Here is a 12,128-nt window from a genome sequence, read left to right as displayed (position 1 = left end):
CCAAGCTGAAGGGCTGGGGGCCACGGGGGCCGGGCGGCCCAGGTTCCTGGCCAGACTGCCCCTGACACAGGTGGGCCAGGCTCTTCAGGCCCGCCGAGGAGAGAAGCGCGGCCAGGGCTGGGGAGGGGGCGTCCCTGTGCCCAGGCGGCCCCTGCCCTGTGCTGCGTGGCGAGGCCGCCGGGGCCTGACTCACAGCTGACTGGGCGGCGCCCAGCCCGCCAGGGTGATCCAGGCCGGCATAAGGCGATGACTGGGCAGCCCTCCACATGACCGGCCGGGGTCGGCCTTAGGTGTTTTGACTCAGACCTGCCACGGGCCGTGTGCACCGGGGCCGTGTCCCCTCGTCCCCGTCGCCGGAGGAGTCACAGAGCTGCAGCCAGCCCCCAACCCCGGACACGGTGCCCCTTGAGCCACCTCTCCCTGCCCCGGCACCCACCTCGGCACCCCGGCCCGCCTGGCCCGCCTTCCTCCACGGGCAAGGGGCCCCACCTGCCCAACCCCACCCGCTCCCGAGACCTTCACCCCTCCCCGAGCCGGCAGAGCCCAGCCCTCAGGGCCGCCCCAGGAAGCCGGCAGCTGCGCCGGCCGAGCATGGGGCCTCCCCACTCTTGACTGTGGACTGTGACCCTTTCCTTGGCGTGGAAAAGGCGTTCTGTGGGCACTCCGGGTCCCAGGCCTGGCGTGGGCAGTGGGGAGAGGCGGACGGGGAGCGGGGGGCCACAGGGACAGAAAGAGGAGGAGAGCTACAAAGAAAGAAAAGCAGCGATGAAAAGGGAAAAAGAGGGAGAGAAAAGAAAGGAGATGTGGCTCGGACACCTGCCTAATGATAGCCCCGCAGGCCCCGTGTTCCACTGTCTCGGGGAAAACCTCTGCCCCGCCTGGGAGGCAGCCTGGTAACCGAGTCTACCAAGCTGCTGGGGACGCCGGGGCTCAGCCGGAGGGTGCACGGAGCCCGGGGCGGGGGCGTGGGGTCACTCTGCTGACCCTTCACGTCCTCTCCCATCCCTTGAGAGGGACGGACGCGTCGCAGCAGAGATGGCGGGCGGCAAGGGCGTGCAGGCCCGAGGCCCAGCTCTGCCCCGAGCACGCAGGGGGTCTTTTCTGGAGGCAGACTAAGTGCCGGGCCCCCTTGCTGCCGTTTCCCAGGGAACTTTCCATCTGTGTGTGTGTGTGTGTGTGTGTGTGTGTGTGTGTGTGAGTGACGTGCAGGGTTGACTGAGGGGCTGTGACCGTCACCCTGAAAAGCTTGAGACAGGAAAGAAAACCCAGCTCCCGGTCGATCCCAGCAGCAGAGCTGCCAGAGGCCTCCTCTCTCTCCCTGACCCTGGGCCAGCTGGCCTGTGGATGGCGGCCCCGTCACACGAGCCGCCACTGTGGGGAGCTTGCACTGTGTGCAGGCCCGCGGGGCGCAGGGAGTCCACGCACACTGAGGTGCAAAAGCTTTCGTAGAGCCGCCGCCCCGAACCCCAGCTTCACGCAGCTGTGGCCGCAGGGAGCGGGGAGGGGAGCTGAGAGGGCTTCTCCTAACTCCAGGCACAGATGACAGAAATGACCCTCAGACTGAGGCTGCGGGAGGTGCACTGGGCTGCTGGAGCGTCCGTGAGGGCACATGGGGTGAGGTGCAGGCCTGGGGCTGAGCGCGGCCTCGAGGCATCCACGGGGCACCCGGCCGTCTGCGGCTCTGGGACCGAGCTGGAGATGGTGGCACCTGCAGCTTGGGGCGTCCTCGGGAGACAGCGTCATGGAGGTGACACGTCCTCACTGACAGACCCCTGAGGCCCCCACCTCAGCATCTGGGGGCTGCCTGATCTGCTTCCTGCCAGGTGGGTACCAGGCAGGACGGAGAGCCACCACCCTGGGCTTGCCAGCTCCCTTGCCAGCTCTTCCTTGCCCAGAACCTCTTTGGCCCTCTCCACAGGCAGCTACAGAGCCGGATCCCCTTCCGCTCAGGGAGACTGTAGGTGCCTGGCTCTCCGGATCTGCCCACCTTCCACCCACAGCTTCCCAGCAGCCTGGTCCGAGGAAAGACCACCCCCAGCAGCACCACCACGCTTGAACAGGGCCACAAAGAGCAAGGCCAGCCGTCTGCCGTCGAGGGCACCTGGGGAGCACCAGTCTAGGCTGGGCTCCCCGCCCGGCTCCTCACTGGGCTCCTGCTGCGTGCTGGGACCGGGCAGAGAAGACAGAGGTGGACTCTGTCCTCGGAGGCTCTAGGCTAGCAGGGGAGGCGGACAGGCAGTGCAAATGCCACATGAGCTGAGGCCCCCGCCGCCCCGTTGGACACTTTTGAGAAAAGTTACCACGTTGCTGGACCCAGCCAAGGATGAGCTGACCAGAAGAAGCACAGCACTGCAGACAGAAGAGCACCGGCAGGGGCCTTGTGGGGCGAGGTCCACTGGGATCCAAAAGTGGCTGGTATGGCAGGAAGCCCAAGAGCAAGAGGGAGCCCCACTGGGGCTGGTGGGCAGGGGGCGGGGGGCAGGTAACGGAGAGCCTTTACTAAGTACTTTGTAAACAGCCTGGAATACAGAGGGTATGCCCTGGCTGCGAGTAAGAGACCTGGAGTTCTAGCCCCAGCCCTGCACTAACTTGTTCTGTGACCTTGAGCAAGAGGCTGTCCCCCTCTAGGCCCTTTTGATGAATCAGCAATACCCTCACTCACTGCACCAATTCTTGAATGCTCAGACCATTTTTTTGCCCTGGCCCTTTCTGCCACCTAGAGGCTCCACCCCTCCTCCTGTGCGTCGTTCAGGCTGCAGAGTGGATGTCACTTCTTCCAGGTGCACCGCTGACCACTCACATCTCCAGACTCTCGCTCTCTGTTTCATCACCGCTTTGTTTTTGCCAAGCTCAAGCTCGCACTGCAACCTCAGGTGCTCCTGTCCGTTCTTTTGCTTGTCTGTCGTCTGTCTGACCCCTCTTCTGGGAGCTCTGTGCCCCGGGGAACTTGTGAATTTGTCAGCAGAGTTACAGAGGTTGAAAGGTAATGGGAGGATGCTCCCGCGCTGATGTCCAATGGACCGGAATTCAAAATGTGCCCGCCCCCAGGAAATTGGCTCTGAGGACCTGGGCAGGTCACTCAAATTCTCTGAGCCTCAGTCTTCTCATCAGCGAAGTAGGTCATAGTGGGTGGAGTTCTCTTCCACCCCATGTTAAGTCTTGTTCCCACCAGAAATGGGGGTGGCCAGGGACTGATCTAGGTCAAGTTCATCTAATTCTGTGAGCCCTTCCTTTGTAGCTGCCGCTTCGCATGTCACTGATGTATAGATGACCTTCCAGGGGTGAGGCCCTGAGCATTGGGGGCAGCCAGGTGGAATCCCTACCGGACCTGGGGCCCTTCAGGAAACAGTTTCAAGGCACCTACCAGGTTGCAGGCCATATCTGAGACAAGATCTATTATTATCTTGTCTGTTTCACGAAACACACCAGGGGCTTCCCTGGTGGCTCAGATGATAAAGAAACTGCCTGCAATGCAGGAGACCTGGATTCTATCCCTGGGTCCGGAAGATCCTCTGGAGAAGGAAATGGCTACCCACTCCAGTATTCCTGCTTGGGAAATCCGATGGACAGAGGAGCCTGGCGGGCTACAGTTCATGGGGTCGCAAGAGCTGGACATGACTTAGTGACTCCCTGGTAGCTCAGTTGGTAAAGAATCCGCCTGCAATGCAGGAGACCCCGGGTTGATTCCTGGGTCAGGAAGATCCGCTGGAAAAGGGATAAGCTACCCACTCCAGCGTTGGGCTTCCCTTGTGGCTCAGTTGGTAAAGAATCTGCCTACAACGCGGGAGACCTGGGTTTAAACCCTGGGTTGGGAAGATCCCCTGGAGAAGGGAAAGGCTACCCACTCCAGTATTCTGGCCTGGAGAATTCCATGGACTGTATAGTCCATGGGGGTTGCAAAGAGTCGGACACAAATGAGTGACTTTCACTTCACTTCGCTGTTTCACACAACACCCACAGGACACATACCCCCAGCCACTCACCCACGAAGACTGAGAGCAACCCACATACTCCATCTCTCCCCTGTCCCCTCTGGTTCCGAAACCTCTGGTCCCCAGCTTCTCAAGGGAGACCCACTCTGAGAAAATGGGCACTTTCTCTGAGATGCCCCCTCAGTCAGAGCCCACAGCTGACAGGGGTGTGCGGCTTCCCTTCCCGGATAGAGCAAGGACCCCCAGCCCAGCCCTCCATTGCTGGACGCTTATGGCCTTGCCACCTAGGGACCCCCCCATCTCCAAGGGGCTTCCCCAACTACCCCCCCAACCAATGCAACAGAGACACACAGGGGCTTTAGAAACCATGCAAATTTTAAATATATGTTTGCACAATATTAACATTAAATACACATCATAAATAAGCCTTATAAATAGAAAACAGATTTTTAAAAAACTGATTTTAAAAAAATCTATAAATTAGTCCTGTCCCTCCAAGGAATTGGCCCAGAAGCTTCTGGGACCCCCCCTCCAGGAGGGTGGTGATTTCAGCACGAAAAAATACCATGATGCACCACCAGGGGGCGCAGCCGGCAGCCTAGACCCAAGACCAGGCGCTTCCAGGCACTAGGTCTCCTCCAGAGAGCGGAGCCTGTGCCCAGGGGCCGTCTGCACCGTGTGTCCCTATGAATGGAGAGAATCTGATATCCACCCTGTGTCACAGAGTCCCAGCAACTGACAAGCAGAGAGGGCTGCATGTGGTCCCCAAGCCCTTCGAATCACAAAGAGAAAACTGAGGTCCTAAGAAGCAAGGCGGCCTTGATGAGGTCACACGGCGAGTTAGAGGCCAACCTTGGACCGACCCCCCACCCCCATCTGTGCTCCTTCCAGCGCCCTCTGCTCCATCACAGCTGCCTAAAGTGAGGCCTCCCAGGCATCCAGGGATCTGGCCACAGACGCGATGAGGCATAGTCGGCCAACTCAGGCCCTGACCCCCACCGCCTTGGAGCCAGGCCACTAGGGTAAGGAGGAAGTATGGGGGCAAGAGCCATGCAAGTCATGAGAAGGACAGTCCGGCCGGTCTCCGGGGAGCAGAGCGGGGGTGGGGGGGGCCAGTCTGGCCGTGAGTCAGCCTGTGTCATCCGACCCCTGAATCAATGGAAAGTTGGCCCTGTATGGACCTGGCCCGGCCACCCCCCGAGGGCCGAGGAACCCAGGGCTGGGGGCACTCCACAGCCTGACCGTACCCCTGCAGCCCAGCCTTGGGGGAGCTAGAGGGGGCTGCCCGGCTCACACCCCTTAAAGTGCGCTTCGGAGATGTGGGGAGCAGAGAGGAGATGGGTGGCAGCGGCCTGCCGTCCTGCATGCCACCTGCTGACCTTTCACCTGGCAGGGGCACCCCAAAGGCTACCGGGGCGGCTGGCCCCTGGGCGCGAGTCTCCTGACCTCCGGGAAGGGCCGTGTCCTGCGGGCCCCCCTCTTCAGGGCCCGGCAGGGGCTGTGTCTGCGGCTGCGGCCCTGTCTCTCCCCCCAGCCCCGGAGGACCTGCCCGGCTGTGCGCATGAAGCGGTGGTAGCCTCGCAGGAACCCACAGTTCCTGAGCTTGCGCTGGAAGGTGCTGGAAGGCGGCGTGGGTGGCAGCGGCGTGGGCCCTGGGCCCGGCTGGGTGGGCTCAGCAGCCTTTGGGTCCGAGGAGCCACTCAGCAGCTGGGCCATGCAGTGGATGTTGTTCCCGAACCCGCGGACATTCATCTCCGCCTGTTGGTGGGCTGCTTCCGGGAGGTCCTGCTGCAGGGCACTCAGCATGCGAAGGATGAGGCCCAGCGTGGCGTTGAGGGTCTGCAGGAAGTCCTGCCTGCTGAGCCTCCACAGGGCATCCTCGCTGGGAAAGTCCCCCGGGCGCTCCCTGCAGTGTTCCTGCAGTACGGGACTGTGCAGGCCTTGGAGGCGGATCTGGGGAGAGCGAAAAGGACAGTACAGAGGTGAGCCCTGGAGCCCCAACCACACACACACACACCTGCTCAGCCTTGAGCTGCTGGGCCACATGCACCCCTCCCCCATCCAACCCTCCCATTGTTCAGATCAAGAAACTGAGGCCCAAGAAGGGAGAGGACTCCCAGGTCATTGCAGGCGGGGCTGGCGGGGGTGACCACACAAGTGGTGACGGTGGTGTGAGGTGTGTCATTGTGGAAGAGATGGGAGATGACCTGAGCTTAGGAGGGTGGACTGTTCCCTGCGACGACCCGGTGCCTAGAACAAGGCCCGTGGTAGATGTGCAATGAGCACGCTGGGCAAAAGACGAATGAGGTGATGGAGTCGGGGTTCACGCTCCAGGCCCACCCACTGTTTCCTTGACGTCTCAGGGTTAGACCCGTGACAGTCACTGTGGCCCTGGAATAACGTGGAGCCTCGGTTCCCCCACCAGCCCCAGGCTGAGCAGGTCCTCTCTGGGGATCGCTCCAGCCCCAGCTCCACCCACAGTTCTCTGAGACTCAGGTGCCCCCCGGGGGGGCTGGGCACTCACATAGGGATCCAGGAGCGTGCTGGGGTCCTGCATGAGGTCCGCCTGGCGCTGGAGCTGCAGGAGAAGCTCGTGGTACTTGCCCGAGCACTTGCCCGTGGCCACTGTGCACAGGAGCAGAAGTCTGAGGACCAGACCTGGGGCAGAGGGAAGACGAGGGACCGGCTTCAGTCTCTGCCGGTGGGCGCCCTGCAGAGGGGAGGGTGCTCACGCAGGCCTCAGAGGAGGGCACAGCCCACCCCTCATCCGCGTGGAGGCGGGGGCTGGGCTCTGCGCGTGCCCAGGGACACCTGCGGTGGCCAGCACCACCGTCCAGAGAGCCGCTGCACTGCACCTGACACTGGCTGCGGCTTGCCAAGCGAGCCTTTTGAGAAGACGTGGTGGGGCAGCGGAGTCCAGCCTGCCAACCTCGGGAGCTGACCTGCGGGGGCCCAGGTGGGGCCCACGAGACCTCTGGGCTAAGGATCCGCCATTGCTGCAGGCCCCAATACCCCCAACCCTACAGGGGGCCTCCAGAGGGGTTTGTAGCCCCGGCCCTGAGCTCCATCTGCAGAACCAGGAGGGGCTGCCTCTCCACCTGGAGAGGATGCATGAGATAAGCTCATCCACGCCCCATCTGACCCACAGGAGAACCAAGGCGCCAAAGCAGAAGGACTTGTTCAGGTCACCCAAGGCCACCCTCTGCCCCCATCTCTCGGGCCTCCCTCCTCTCTCCGGAAACGGCCACTTCTTTCAGGCGCCCCCCGCCAGAGATGTGGTGAGCCAGAGCGCCCCGCGGTGGGCGGGCACCGTCACGGCTCCCCCCCTCCACCACCTCCCCCCACCCACCCACCAGCACCGCCAGCCACGTGGTCGGAAGGGCCTGTGGTGCAATGGCCCGGAAGGCAGTGACACCACTTTCCCTTCCTAGGAACCGTGGCCCCTTGGGGAAGACGCCGCAGCCGGGGCCCAGGGGGCTGGGCGCCAGGGGAATGCAGCCACAGGGCACCCCCTGCCGCCCCCCCAGGTACCTGCTGCTGGGCTCAGCCGGCGGGGGCTGGGGTGAGCCCCGAGCACGTGGGGCCAGGGAGCCTGTGTGGGCGTGTGTCTGGGTCTGCGCAAGGCCCAAGGAACGGCCGCCACACACAGCCAGCCGTTGTGACCCATCAGCCGCAGGGGCCCCGGGCTGCGTGCAGGGCTTCCCAGATGGCTGAGACCAAGGGCACCGTATGACGTCACGCGGCTCTGTGTGCCTGTCACCCTGTGGGTGTGGCTAAGGGTGCTGTGTGATTGTGTGGGCTCCCGGGCCCCCAGACCCGGCTGAGAGTGCCCATCCATCCCAGGGCCTGCGAATCCGGGCCAAAAAAAGGAGGCACCCCACCGCCTTTCCAGACATCACACCGCGATCCCGCTCAGCTTCCCCGGCCTCCTCCTCTGCCCCAGCACATCTCCCGCCTCACTCCTGCTTCCCTGGCTTCTCCTGCAGTGGTGATCTCCTTCCCTCACTCCCTTGCTCCCAGAGTCCACGAGTCTGCATCACCTCCACCTGGAAGCCCTCCGGGGATACCCTTCTCCTGCTGTGAAGATGCTGTGTTCTCAGTGGATCCCTCTCTTTGCCTGCCCTCTGGCTCTCTCCCCTTCTCAGCATCCTTCTGCCCAGTTCCCAGAGGGCAAAGGGTGGCCCTGCTCCCCGCTGGTGCCCGTGAGCCCGGCAGGCAGTTGCCGGCGGGGAGGAAGGAAGTACTCACTGAGCAGTGTTCTCTGCATACGCTGTGCCCGCATGCTGGGTGACCGAGCTCCGGCCTGTGCCCGCTGGGGGTGACACCTCCCTGCCTGGAGCCCTGAGGGCTGGCAGCCACTTTATGCCCGTCGGGGTGATTGGCCAACACCTCGTGAGGTGGGTGGGGAGGGGGTGGGGGAGGGGAGGCCTTCTGGGAACATGACCCTAAAAAAAACCAAAGTTTCTGCAGGCGGCCAATGGGCGCCCAGTGCGGTGGCATGCCCGCGCCTCCTCCTGTTTTCTTCGAATTCATTCTTCGAGGTCAGCCCCCCACGCCCAAGGATGATGCAAACCACAGCCTCAGCCTTCCTGGGGTGAGCGGGGAAGCAAGGGGGTCTATGCTCGCTGCAGGGGGGCCCCGTCTGGGATAGATGGGAGGGTTTGCCAGCCGGGCCCCTGGAGGGCCCATATCCGGGTCCCTGGCTGGGGGCCATCGGGCTTCAGGCCACTGTGGTTTGGGGGTGAGGGGAGCGAGACATCTTCCTTCTCGGGTGCCCTTCCCGCCCTCCCGCGGGGCTGTTGGGACATCTGTGAGCGGAAACCACGGGGCTCTGGGCACAGAGCCAGACCCAGGCTGGCAGCCCCGAGATTGTGATTCTGGCCCCAAGACCTGCATCCTTTGGTGGGGCTCCCCGCCCTCTCCTCTCCCCGGCGAGGCACCCCTCATATAACCAGTGTTCCCCATCCCAGGCCCATCGAACCAGGCACTTGGGGCAAGGAAAAAGGGAGATCAGAGCTCAAGCCCACTGACATGCTGTGTGACCCAAGGCAAGTTGCTTCGCATCTCTGGGCCGTGGAGGCCCCCACCACCTATAAAATAAGGATTTGAAAAGTATCTCTCAGCTACCTCACTGGGCTGCTGCCATCATGGACATAAAAGGCAAAGGCCCTTGGAAGGAAAAAGGAGCGATGAAGCAGTCTGCTTCCAAGTATTGGCTGTCGGGGAGGCGGGGTAGGGGGGCGGAGGAGATGGGGAAGCTGTGAGCTCAGAGGGGAAGCTGGAGGGGGAGTCGCTGGTGACGGGTGGGGGCCAGGTTTCACTTTCTCTGAAAGATAGTGATCTTGAGTAGGTCCTCTGCTTCTCAAAGAAACGAGAGGAGGGGCCCCGGAGACAGCGCCTCCTGAGTCAACCTGCTGCTTCCCCACAGGATGAGAGAGCAGACGGAGGCTGCGCTGGCCCGAACGCCATGCCTGGCCACCTGAGCACCTCCAACAGACTGGCTGGGGGTCCTTGGCCTGCACCCTGAGGAGTGCCGTGGGGAGGAGGGTGTCAAAGGCTGAGGAGCGGGGTGGGGCCCCTAGCGGGGGCGTGGGACCAAAGAAGCCTGAGCTGCTTGGGCCCCGTGGAGCCCGGATCAGGAATGCCAAGGTGGCCGGGAGGAGGAAGGCCGGGCACCCTCCCCAGCACCCATCAATACCCCCAAGGCCATTCCCACCAGCCCGCCCCCTGGAGACACGCCCATCTCGCTCATTTACGCAGTCATTACGTTTATTTGGCCCGCTCTTTTCCAAGTGCGGAGGAACTAGCAATGGGCAGCACCAGGGGCACCCCGCCACCCTAAGCCCCGGAGGCTTCTCCTCACCCGCCCCTGCCTACTCCCTGGTCCCCATCACATCCCCGCCACCCGCAAGGCCCAGTTCTGGAGTCTCCTCCTGAGAACGTCACTTCTGCTCGATTCCGCATCCCGGCGCCCACTCCCACAAGGCGGCTTCCTGGGCCCAGGCCAGGCCTGGATCCTTGTTCATTTCACATCTCTGATCTCATCTCGCTGCAGCCCTGGGAGGGATACTGGCCGGGCAGGCGTGCCTCAGCTCCCTTTTTTTAATAGTCGTTTGCTTTTAAAAAAAAAAAAAAGTACTCATTTGGCCGCGTTGGGTTTTAGTTGCAGAACGCGGGATGTTTTGTTGTGGTGAGTGGGTTTCGAGTGTGGTGCCTGAGCTTAGTAGCCCTGTGGCTTGTGGGATCTTAGTTCCCCAACCAGGAATCAAGCCTGCATCCCCTGCATTGGAAGGTGTTTTCTTAACCATCGGACCACCAGGGAAGTTCCCTGGCTCCTGGTGATGAGAGAAAAACCGAAGCTTGGAGAAGCTCAGGGCTGGGCTCCAGGTGGGAGAGCCAGGTCTGGCCAGAGAGCCTCACGCCCCTCTCATGGGCTCCTTGCTGAGCAGCCTCCATGCTCAGGGGACAGCCCAGTGTTTTCACCCCTTGGTCCAGAAGCACTAGGGTCTCCCTGGTTTGAGGAGGCCTCCAAGACCCAGAGAGGTTGCGATCGCTCCACCTGCGGTGTGCCTTTTATAAAACATCTGTATGTGAAGAAGGGTGCCTTCACATCTGAAAGAGCTGGCCCTGAGCACGGAGCTTTAAACACGCATATGAGTTTGCTGGAGCTGCCATAACCAGGTACCACAGACAGAAATGATCCAAAGGCGTTTTCTCACAGTCCCAGAGCTGAAAGTCCGAGCTCAAGGTGCTGGCTTCATCCTGAGGCCGCCCTCCTTGGCTTGCAGACGGCCGGCTTCTCACCATCTCCTCCCACAGCTGCCCTGCCGTGTCTGTCTGTGCCCAGATGTCTTCTCCTTTTATGAAAAATTATTTGGGGCCGTGTTGGGTCTTCATTGCCGCATGGGCTTTTCTCTAGTTGCGATCCACGGGCTTCTCTCACTGCGGTGGCTTCTCTTGTTGCAGAGGACCTAGGCTCGTGGGCTTCCGTAGCTGTGGCTTGCGGGCTTTTGAGCACAGGCTCAGTAGCTGTGGTGCACGGGCTTCGCTGCTCCCCGGCACGTGGGGTTCTCCTGGACCAGGGATCAAACTCACGTCCCCTGCACTGGCAGGTGGCTTTGTTACCACTGAGCCACACCAGGGAGGCCCCGATCTCCTCTTCTACGGCGCCTGTCACATTGCAGTGGGGCTCACCCAATGGCCCCACTTTACCCCGATTGCCGCTCTGCGGGCCCTGGCTCTGTGCACACTCACATTCTGAGGTGCTGGGGGTCGTGACCTCGGTGCATACACTTGAGGGACGCAAGTCAATGGCTTCAAGTAGAGGGTGTGGCTGGGGGGCTGCAGGGAGCGGGGACACTGGGGAGAAGCCCGGAGCTGGGCGGGAGGAGGCCGAGGTGAGGCGGCCCCACAGCCCATCCAAGCGAAGTGTAAGGGGAAGGTGCGTCAGCGTTTCTGGTGAGGTCAGCGCCTGGTGACGTCTCTCCTACCAGCAGGAAAGGCTTGCGACACGGCCCCCGCCAGTATAAATAGGCTCCACGACCACAGGGCCCGGGCTGTGCCCGCTTCCCGGGCCACGTCAGCCAGGTCCGCGTGATCCGGAGGGGAAGAGACGGCCTGCTTGGTTCCTCAGAACTGCTGTTTCCTCGCCTTTCCGATCCACCCTCCAGCTGGGGCGCTCCCCCGCCCCCCCTACCTTTAGACCCAAGGACAGGATTTGGTGTGACCTGAGGGGCAGGTCAACGTGAACGCAGGACGTGCAGAGGCCTGGGAGCAGAGGCCTGCAGGCTATGGGCGGAGACCAACCCAGGTTCCGGTCTCCATCTGCTTGTGGGCCCAGAATTCTTGGCCCAGTCACACCCCCCTTTTCTGAACCTCAGTTTCCCCTCTTGCAACCACAGTGCCACAGTTTAACATCAGAGAAGACAAACAATCCCATTTTTTTAATTGAAACAAAATTTTTTTTGATGCGGGCTGTTTTTAAGTCTCTATTGAATTTGTTACAATACAGCTTCTGTTTTGTTTCCGTTTTTTGGCTGTGAGGCATGTGGGGTCTTTACCGCCCGACAGGGTTTGAACGCACACCCTCTGCATTGGAAGGCGAAGTCTTAACCACTGGACCATCAGGGAAGTGCCTACAACCCAATTTTTAAATGGGCAAGGGATTTAAAAAGACTTTTCTCCAAACCAGACACA

At 61.7% G+C, this 12,128-nt stretch overlaps 1 protein-coding gene across 1 annotated transcript; it reads right to left on the bottom strand.

Moving 5' to 3' along the window:
• Positions 1 to 4,354: 4,354 nt before the first annotated feature.
• On the bottom strand, positions 4,355 to 8,285 carry OSM (oncostatin M). The gene is made up of 3 exons (XM_005887510.3): positions 8,181 to 8,285; positions 6,457 to 6,590; positions 4,355 to 5,885 (listed from the first exon to the last, which is right to left on the bottom strand). The coding sequence occupies exons 1-3, from the start codon at positions 8,212 to 8,214 to the stop codon at positions 5,340 to 5,342; spliced, it is 714 nt and encodes a 237-aa protein (XP_005887572.3). The 5' UTR covers positions 8,215 to 8,285; the 3' UTR covers positions 4,355 to 5,339.
• Between the last annotated feature and the right edge of the window lie 3,843 nt (positions 8,286 to 12,128).

This window comes from Bos mutus, chromosome 17, assembly GCF_027580195.1.
Source record: "Bos mutus isolate GX-2022 chromosome 17, NWIPB_WYAK_1.1, whole genome shotgun sequence".
NCBI classification, from domain to species: domain Eukaryota; kingdom Metazoa; phylum Chordata; class Mammalia; order Artiodactyla; family Bovidae; genus Bos; species Bos mutus.
Note: the sequence above shows the minus strand (reverse complement) of the source record. Positions and strands in the feature narration are given on the sequence as shown.

Excerpts from the sequence above, each read along its gene's own strand:
- OSM (XM_005887510.3), bottom strand. The coding sequence starts at position 8,214 with ATGCGGGCACAGCGTATGCAGAGAACACTGCTCA. Across the intron at positions 6,591-8,180 it reads TATGCAGAGAACACTGCTCA|GTCTGGTCCTCAGACTTCTG; the intron begins GTGAGTACTTCC and ends CCTCTGCCCCAG. Across the intron at positions 5,886-6,456 it reads GCACGCTCCTGGATCCCTAT|ATCCGCCTCCAAGGCCTGCA; the intron begins GTGAGTGCCCAG and ends CGCTCTCCCCAG.